Here is a 10,274-nt window from a genome sequence, read left to right on the forward strand (position 1 = left end):
GAGAGTAGAAGCTGAATAAAATGTTAGACAATATCAGATAATTTGATATATTATTATGTAAATTGACCCTGACACAGTTTTGAAAATGTAAGCAACATTTGAATAGCAATCTGGGCAACACTTCCAAAATTCAAAGGGGATTACATATTGCACATATGTCTTAGCATCAGAGCAAAAACATATGTTGCAAAATTGCCCTCTGTCTGCACATGTTAGAGAAAACTGTTTCCACATTCCCAAATAAACACTTGTTTTAATCCTTTTAACTTGCATTCCACAAGATTCCAAAATAATCTGTTCAAGTGTTTCACCAACTTTAGCATTAAAAAGATTTTTCTCTCTAACATCTAAAGATTATGTTTCCCATGTTGCAACTGAAGACAGTTTTGACCTGTTGAAAGTCAGCTCAAGGAAGTTTTTCCTTCAACTTCTTTGCCAAATTCTATGTGGTTTAAAACCCAGGTCTCCATTTTGCCTTTTAGATCAAACAATTTCAATTCCTTCATCCATTTCTTGAGCAAGCATACTTCATAGATCTTATTAGTTTTTATGTAGGCAAATCCAGCTGTTTTGTGCTGTATCAGCCACTGATGCAGTTTAGAACAGTACCTGGGATTACTGCTTCAAAAAAACACGTCAGGGGATGGTGACACTGATCACTTATCTTCTGGAAATCATTTTGCATTCCACTGACATAATACTGGTATTTCCAGTGGCAGAGAGTGAAGAAAACACACTGGGGCATGTTGCAAGTTTCTTTCATGCTCTTACAGTATTTAGAGAGGAAGAATTGCCTTATGCCTACATTCTAAATACAGTAGCAGCCTCCTTCAGCTTTTTCAATTGAAGTAGATTACACTGGAAAATATATGAAAAGCATCAGCTTCTCCACATCTCAGGTTTTGCAACCAAAAGCAAAGGTATTGAAAAAAAAATGGTATTTCCAATTGATCTAGTAAAATGTCTCCAAAAGAGGAAACAAATTCTAACTCAAGACACACATCCATGAACTTTTTAATACTATTTTTCGGGTCCCCATAAACAGCTTCCAAGGTAAACCTCTGACCCAGAACTCCGTTTTTACCCTGTTAAGCCAGCAAGCTCTGTTTTTGCTTGGACACCTGGCCTCTTTCTCAGATGAGTTCCATTGTCTGTTTTCTCTTCAGCCTGTCCTCTGAAAGACCCTCTTCTATGTTCTCTCTCTCTTATATTCAAAGAACTTCCCCATCTGTCATTCTGCTGAGCACACTGACTGCTGGTAACCATTTGGGATTTCAGAGGCATTAAAGTACAAGCTCTATCATGTACAGCCTGTAAAGAACTAAAACTGCATGTTGCACATTAAGACATTTGTTGACACAAATTTGAATTGCTTAAAGTTTTTATTATCCACAGAACAACAGGTACCTGGCATTCAAACAATTACAGCCTGATGTTGATTTTTCAGACTTGCATCTTTATATGATGCCACAGAATCACAAACTGGCTTGAGATTGGAAGGGACCTGTGGAGGGCACCTGCTCAGACAGGTCTGTGGCATCCCACCCTTAAGAGGAAGGCAGAGCCTAAGATTCATAAATGCTCATGGTCAAAAAGAATTACAAAAGTCAGTGGGCCTGTGAAAACTTATGGAGTTTTTATTAGTAAATTCCACACAGTTTGTATGGAAATCTGTACAAGTTAGACTCTGATACCCCAGTATAAGAATATGGCAGTGGGATTTGTATAAAGGTAGGATGCAAGGTAAAAGGGATTAAATAAAGACAGGGAGAAAGAAAGAAAACTTTTCTTTCTTTTCTTTTGAAAGAATGAAAAGAAGATCATCTGCTCCATGACCAGAGTCCTGACTCCAGTGTTGATCCAGCTCATCAGCTGGGCGATCTGTCCAGAGACCTGAGGCACACAGGCACCTGAGCTTTGTGGGGGTACCATTCTATACATAAGTTTCTTTTTTTCCTATGCAAATTAGTTAGCATGCACATCCATTAGCCCTTTCTGAAAATGGGTCAGAGGGCTTCAGCAGTCCTCAGTGGTCCTGATACCTCTACAGTCTATGCCTATTTCTCAACCTTCTTCCTGCCCTGTACTGTGTTTTGCTTATCTCCAGGAGCTAGAACACAGACATTTATCCCAGAAAAGTGCTGCCCTACCTCTCTAGGGCCCCCTTCTCCAGCCACAGCCTGTTCTTTCTCAGTATTATTACAAACAATCCTTGGGTGGTTCCACTGCTCTCTGGCTATGGGTGTTTGAGACATACACATTACCCCACTTATCTTGTAGGCTTCTACAAGGTCAGCCTGGAGACAGTAGACCAGGACCATGTCTTAATATCTCCAAGGATGGAGGTTCCACAACCAGCTCTGTACCAGTGCTCAGTCACTCTCACACTAAAAAAGGGAACATGACTGCTTTACTTTGTGCACATTGCTTCTGCTCCTGTCATTGGACATCACTGAAAAGAGTCTGGCTCTGTTTTCTGTAAAACCTCCCTTCAGCCATTTGCCCACATTAACATGATAATTTTGGTTTCTGCATCTACAGAGAAGGAAAGATGCAAGTTAGAAAGTGAGGCTAGAAAAGAGCTTGGAAGACAAGACAATGAAACCCATTTTTCTCTCTCATAAGGTGAAATAACTTCCACCTGAGAATGCTTTACAAATGCCTCTGTTTCTTTAAACAAACAAGCTTATCCTGCTCAACAAATCAAACCACACTTGTTTGACAGAATCTGATAGCAAAACTATGTTCATTTGCATGTAAAATATTCTCATTCCTTAGTCCTTCAAAAGTAACCACTGTACTGATTTCATTATACTGGTTGGGAAGGCTGCAGTCAATGAGCTTTACCAGTCTTTAATGACAGGATCACAGAACCAATTAGATTGGAAAAGACCTTAAGATCATCAAGTCCAACCATTAAACACAGCACTGCCAAGTCCACCACTACACCTTGTCCGTAAGTGCCACATCTACACAACTTTTAAATACCTCCAGGTTTAGTAGTTCCTTCACTTCCGAGGGCAGCCTGTTCTAATGCTTGAGAACATTTTCAGTGAGGAAGTTCTTCCTGATATGCAATATTCCGAATATCTAAACCTCCCCTGGTGCAACTTGAGGCCATTCCTCTTAAGGTCCTATCACTTGTTACTTGGGAGAAGAGCCTGACCCCCACCTGGTTACAACCTCCTTTTACATAGTTATAGAGAGTAATAAGGTCTCCCCTGAGCTTCCTTTTGTCCAGGCTAAACAACCCCAGCTCCCTCAGCAGCTCCTCACAGGACATGTTCTCTACACACTCGTCTAGATCCTAATTATGCAGGCAATCCTACTTGGACTTTCTGAGTAGTGCCATGACCTTGAGATCAAAGGATCCTATCTATCCACTGTTACACAGCCCATCATGGCTGGTGTTACTGATAATTTAGCTGAACACATATAAATTTTTACTACTAGAGGTGTCAAGCAATGATATCAGACACCAATAAGAAACCCAGCTCCACTCCACTGGCTCTTTTTTAATTTGCACAGATTTGAGAATTATTAATATTTTAACTATTTTTAGAACTATTAGCATTTTGAATCAAAAACAAACCAGAAAAATACAAAAAAGGGCAAAGAACATTGATGTACCAAACAAAGATGACCCTTATCTTACATTGCCTTTTATATTCTGCATCAGCTTCTTGAGAAAAGACCCAAGAGCATGATCTAAACTTGCTTAAAAGAGGCAAAGGTGCCTCTTAGGCACACAAAATTTTAACATTACCTTTGAGAAAGTATTGAAAATCCTATCTAGTAATTTATAAGAAGGACATCATGTTCTGTCTTAGGATAGTTCACCAGTCACCGATGAAGATATATATTACAAATGCCAATGCCTTTCCAAACATTACCTTAACCAAAACATCTAAATTATAATCTACTTAGACAGTATCTGAGATTAAACAACTCCAAAGCCACGGGTTTTATACACCTGTGTGTTCATATGCCTGATTTCCCTGGCATTTTTAGATGGGTTTCCCATGTTCACGGCAGCCTGTTGCCAATTCAGACCCAAAAGGGGTGGGATGGGGAGCATCAGGCACACTCATCCACACTATTCAGCCACACATGGACACACACAGGCACCTGTCACACCTGCCAGAGTGCATGCTAACACAACACGCTCAATCCATGCTGCTCTCAATCATTAACTTTAACCAAGTGTAATCATTTCACTTCTTCAAGCTCCGCAGCCGTCTCCTCCAACAGCGACGGCACACCGACAATCCCAGACAGATGCTGGGATAGTTTTGTGGTGGCACACGACCCCCAGCCCAGCACACCCGCGGGGCAGGCAGTCCTCTCTCCCCGCTACAGCCGAGCTGAGCCCCCCGGCCCCGGCACGGCACGGGGCACTCGGGCACTCACCAGGAGGCGCTCCCCAGGCTGCTCCTCTCCAGGGTCCGCACCCAGGGCTTGTACCACTGGATCTGCTCGGCGACTTCTCCCCAGACCTTCTCGGGCTCCGCCAAGCAAGACCGAAAAACTTCCTCGTACTTGCCCAGCGCCCGGGAGGAGGAGGAGGCGGCGCGGCCGCCGGGCGGCGGGCGGGGGGCGGCCGTGGCCGGGGCCGGCAGGGGCAGCGGGAGCGGGACGCCTGCACAGGGCCGGCCCGGCCGCCGCCAGGCACCGCCGCCCCGGCCCGCCACCGCCCCGCCAAGCTTTGGCAGCGCCGCCAGCTTGCCCAGGAAACCCATCGTCCACGGCCTTCCAGGGAGAGGGGACACACTGGCTTCTCTAAGGCTCCAAAACGCCCTCGGACGGGACGGAACGGCAGAGGTTCCCGGGGGCCGGCGGGGCACGGCGGGACTGCCCCCACAGCGGGCCCGAACTGCCCCGCCCGCGCCCCGGCCCTGCCCCCGGGTGCCACCGCCCCTCGGAGCTTCCGGGAAGCGGCCGGAGCCGGGCACGGAGGGTCGGGGAGGCCGGGGCCGGGGCCGGGGCCGGGGCGTCCGGACCCGTTAGCGCTTGGCAGCGACCGAAGGCAGCGGAGAGCCTGAAAGAAGAGACTGACACCTCAAAATATTTGTGACTTACAGGTCTGCGGGACACGTAGCCAGAGTACTCCTCAAGTATTTATTTTGAAAGATATTCTTGCTTTGAGAAACTTACCAGTGATAAAATGAGGCGCACTGTGCCAGCAGGAAAGCAAAAAGTTCATTCTGCTTTCCAGAAGGTCTCTATCATCTCTAGTGGATCTTCTGTTTTGCTCATTATGGCGTGTATTTAGAAATCCTTCTTGAGTTTCAGTGTGCGTGATTCAGAGTATTATAATGCACAAGTCAGCTGTAAAAACGCCAATCACTTGTCTTTAAAATTTTTTAAAGTTTAATAGTAATAAAATGGTTCTAAAAATAGTAATACAATTAGAGTAATAATAATTTGGACAAACTGAATTAGGACAATATGAGACAATAAGGACAAAGAGTTACGGACGTCCAGGTACCTTTTTCTGGGCAGCACAAGCCCGAAAAAGGACACACGTTAACAAAGGATTAACCCTTAAAAACAATAGCTTGTTGTATATTCATACACCTCATACATGATGCATAAATTCCATTCAAATACAGGATTCTGTCTGGTCATCGTCAACTTCTTCCTCCAAATCCTAACAGCGCCTTCGAGGCGAGAAGAAGTTCATTTCTTCTGATAAGAGGGCCATAAATTCTTCTTCTCTGAAAGATTTAGGTGTCCTGTGGCTGCTATCTTGCTGCAAGTCCTTTCTTTTTAAAAAGAGTATCCTACATAGCATCGTTTCTATTTTAACAATTTTTATAACCTAAAACTATATTTAACACACTACTTAAGAGAATTAATACAGCATTACTTTCTAACACAACACATATAATATTCATTTTAATATTTGCAAAAAGCCAATCATAAAATGCATGCATTTTTTCACATCAGCTAAGACATTCACCAGCTTCAAATGTTATTTTACCACTTAAGAAATTATTTTACTGCTTTAATGGCCCTATCCATTACAGGTTCCTCAGGATATTCTTCCGTAATCACTTTATAAGAATGTTGTATAGCAAAGAGGAACTCTATCATATGTTTTATATTCACTATTAATTTAGGAACCTGTTTCCTGATTGCTGTTGAATTAGTGCAATTGTTGTTGAATTAGTGTTATGTTCTTATAGAAGAAGAGGAACATAACAATTTATCACACAAAGGAATAAGGGATGAGAAGAAACAGACTGTTTACCCACTACAGTAGGTTTAATACATGAAATCAGTGTATTATCCTGGCTCAAAATACATGAGGGGTGGAGTTCAAGTTCATCAGAAGTTTTAGGTCATCTTGAAAATCCCTAATGGTCTTTCAGCATAAAGACTGGTTGCTGCTTCTGTTTCTGAGGCCTATATAATTATGTCACAGAGTTCCCTCTGGTCCAGTGCTGTGTGAAATATCTCACCTCACTCTCCTCCCTATCTGTGTTACAATATCATAAAATAAGTAAGTACTAAGTAGCATAATGACATTTCCAAAAATGCTCAAGTTACAAATAGAGACTTATTTCTTAAAAGAAGTTAAACCCCAAAAAAACTCAAGCACCTGAAGGACTAAGTGGACATTTTATTTTGCAAAGTTCCCTACTGCTACAGCATGCCAACAAATCAAGAAAATTAAAAATACATTCGAAAAAAAGGAAAATGTACTTGTTCTCAAATTTAACAATTTTATTATTTTGCCCACACTTTCATCACTTTGACAGGACTTTTGCTGCCAACAGAGTTTGGTAGTCAAAGTTCTAAAATAAATAAAGGAAAATAAAGAGAAGCTTGCAGATACTGTAAACAGTGTTGACACCATGACAGCGCTGAAATCAGATATCGCTGCTGGAGGCCCAGTAGCGCATGCATTGTACAAATATGCCTGAAGAACACAACCTCCCAGTCAGGTCACACATAGTTGATCTTAGCATTTAAAAAGTATCCCCAGGATTATATTTTACATTTCCTACCTCTATAATGGGTAGGCTAATTTTGACTTAAAAGAACAATTCTGATTTAAAATTATTACAGAATCATGATTAATTTTGTGTGTGTGTGTGTTCCTGCTCAGAAATCATCACACACAGCCTTAGACTGATGTTCACAATCCCACTCTGTGGCTGAGTACAGTCCAGTGACTGTCTACCAGAGCTGTGCAACTGGTGGACTTAACAAGAGGTATCTCTTGTTAATCCCACTTCCCCAATTCAAATCTCTGGAGGTACATTATCCGCTCCCAAGGAGTAACCTTTCATACTATTTGCCTTTCAAGCTACCTTCTTTGGATCACCAACACTGCCATCGATGCCCATCTAATTAGGAGAAGCCCTATAGCAATTGCTATAGCCAACAGCCGGCCTCTGGGTGGTGATAGCAATCTGTTTCTGAGCTGGAACAACACCTCCCTTTTCCCTAAAGGGGAGAAAACTCTGGAGGCCCGGCCAGCTAAAATATTTAAGTGTATGTAACAGGCTAGTTGTACACACTAACACTGAATAAAGTAACCTAAGCTTCAAACACCTAATGTGTCTGGTGATGGTACACACTAACACTGAACAAAGCAACCTGAGCTATAAACATGTAACGTGTCTGGCCATGCTTAATATTTCTTGTGGTGTTGAAGAGCAGTACTAACCATTTTTCCACTCTGTCCATAGTGTGTTTAATGTGAAGGTGTAAGTATTAAGCAAAGGAATTTGCACTGGAACAGTAAACAATGGTATTAATTTTGATGTAGTCTTACTAGAAATGCTATGCTAGAGGTGTAGGGGGTAAAAGTGAACTTAATAGGAACAAGAAGTGCATTAAATTCTTATTTTAGCTAGCATCCTACTGATGGAATGTCACGTGAAGGAATGTTTCTAATGAATATCTGTGGAACATGCTTCATTAATTAAACTCATCATACAGATAGCTAAGAAGGTAAAGAAGGAATTGCTGGTTCTCCCAACTGCACACTATTAATTTAAGCTTCACTTAAAAATACCATTATAGCAGACTTCTGAACTGATGAATCTTCCCTCTAAGGACATTTTTTTTTTTTTTTTTTTTTTTTTTGCAAAATGTGATGTTCCTGAAATTCACACTCTACAAAGAATTCTGAAGTAATGTCAAGTGATGTGTGTAGCAATTACCCTTGTAGCTGTAGCCTTTCTTGAAGGACATATGTATGTCTCTAGGCATATATCCAGCAAAGAACAAACTATGAAACATAGCCTGGCCTGGTACTTCTGCAATTGAAAAGTCTTATCTGAAGCCTTTATCTTGTTCAATTTTTTTTCTTTTTTTCCACAGAGCTGCATCCTCTAGTGTAAGCTATGCATGTTTGAAGATACATGTTTCTTGAAAACAGATCAGCAGAAAAGTATTAAAAATATCATCTCCTGTATATTAAATGCATAGATTGTCCTAGTACACAAGACTTGGGTAATTCAAATTTCAGTTAGAGACCTTTTATAAGCACAAAGTTAAACTGTAACTAAAGAATTAGTATGTATGTTAAATTACATTGCTATGGTTCTGTACCACCTTTTGTCCAACTTTTAGACTGTATCTGTCTCAAAACCACTGCTAGTCCTGTATGAATAAGTTTCACTTACAGCACTTACATCCAAAATTAAAGGCAGTCACAGTTTTCTAAAATATGCAGTGGTGTGCAGAGTTAAGCTCAAACCAAAATAAACTTTTCTGTTTTCATGAAAGGTGATGGAAATATTATCAGTAACCACCATTTTCTAAGGCACATAAGTAGACATACTTATTCCAGTTTAATGTCCAGTCTTAGAATATTAAATATATCCCAGTGGTTTTGAAATCTATTAAAACCACTATTGAAATCTATTAAAACCACCATCTATTAAAATCCATGTTCAATCACCCCTCTGCCCACCGAGGAGCTGGGAATTCATGTCCTTCTGTTTGTTTATGTCTCTGGCAATGAATGTTTGGTGTGCTGGGAGATAAATGATGAGGACTTAGAAAGACACTAGAACATCTGTCTCTGCAGACAGAAGCCACTTTTTACATACTTCTGGAAAGTGCTGAAATCAAAGTCTGACTCAATCCTTGTGAAAATGGGTTAGAAATCCTCTGGGGTGAAAATGTGATTCTAGTTTCAGTTATTACTGATGTTATCATTTGGTTACTTGAGGAGGTCTTATAGTTCAGGACAGTCTGTATTTCATTCTTTTTTTTTTTCCCCCAAATCTAAATTCTTCTTCTGAACGTATTTTGGGCTTTGAAAATGTGAGAAACAAAACCAGATAGATAATTTAAAGATTCCTTAATTTAAAAACAAACCAAAACCAAACCATCTAAAATCAAACTAAAACCAAAACCAAACAAACCAGCTAAAAAAAACAACTCCACATTATGTCACCTAACAAATCAAGGCCATGAAAGCAAAATATTTCATGCAAAAGCAAAATTTATGATATGTTCTTCAGTAGAATTTAGGCATGCTAGAGGAAAGAGTCCATGGTAAATTCCTTGTAGAATTTTGCCTTCTGTGTTGCATTTCTGCTGTTGGGGATTTAAATTGCAAACCTGATGTAATTTTTATGAAGACTGTTGTTGAACTTTGATTTTTAAGTAATCCATGTCCCTGAGCTGCCGAGATTCCTGAAAGGGCTAATTATTGATTATTTGTCTCTACAAGAGTAAAATATGCTGTTTTATCCAATGTTGCTCTCATTTCTTTCATATGCCTCTTCCACTGTTTTCCAGATGACTATACCAGAACCATCATAGGCAAAAGGACTGTTATTACAAAACTTTCAAATTTAAATATATGTTCTTTGAAGGGGACTGAAGGACTTCAGGCACTGACATTCTTATTGATGTTTCTTTTGAACTTGATAACAAAAATAACCATGGATTTCACAATTTATTTTTTTTACCCAGAAAATTGTCTTTTTCACAGAACTATGATAAATTCCATTAACCCTCAGTCTAAGTGTTAGTGTTAATGTCAGTATGTTGTAGTGCGTTTTTATACTTTGTAATACTTTGAAGTAGTTTTGTTTTTATACTTTGTAATATTTTTTGAAGTAGTAGTTTTGTTTTGTATCCCCGTATTTTTCCCAAATGGTTTATCCCAAACTGTACCCCCCTCCCTTTACCTGTGTTATCCCTCTCCCGGGATGAGATCATCCCCAAACCCCCACCCTGGCTCTCTGTCAATCACTCAGCATCCCATCCCCTCCATCCAGAAGTTTCGGTCCAAGTTGTCG

General features: G+C 40.5%; 1 protein-coding gene across 1 annotated transcript in view; it reads right to left on the reverse strand.

The window, feature by feature from the left end:
• The window catches only part of ACSS3 (acyl-CoA synthetase short chain family member 3), a 65,365-nt gene extending 60,490 nt beyond the window's left edge, over positions 1 to 4,875 (reverse strand). Inside the window, exon 1 of the mRNA XM_071423355.1 lies at positions 4,411 to 4,875. Coding sequence (XP_071279456.1) covers positions 4,411 to 4,739 — 329 coding nt within the window. The 5' untranslated portion in view covers positions 4,740 to 4,875. The remainder of the gene's footprint in view (positions 1 to 4,410) is intronic.
• Positions 4,876 to 10,274: the final 5,399 nt, after the last annotated feature.

This window comes from Agelaius tricolor, unplaced genomic scaffold (genome assembly GCF_023055355.1).
Source record: "Agelaius tricolor isolate 1412-34295 unplaced genomic scaffold, bAgeTri1.0.p SCAF_3, whole genome shotgun sequence".
Taxonomy (NCBI): Eukaryota; Metazoa; Chordata; class Aves; order Passeriformes; family Icteridae; genus Agelaius; species Agelaius tricolor.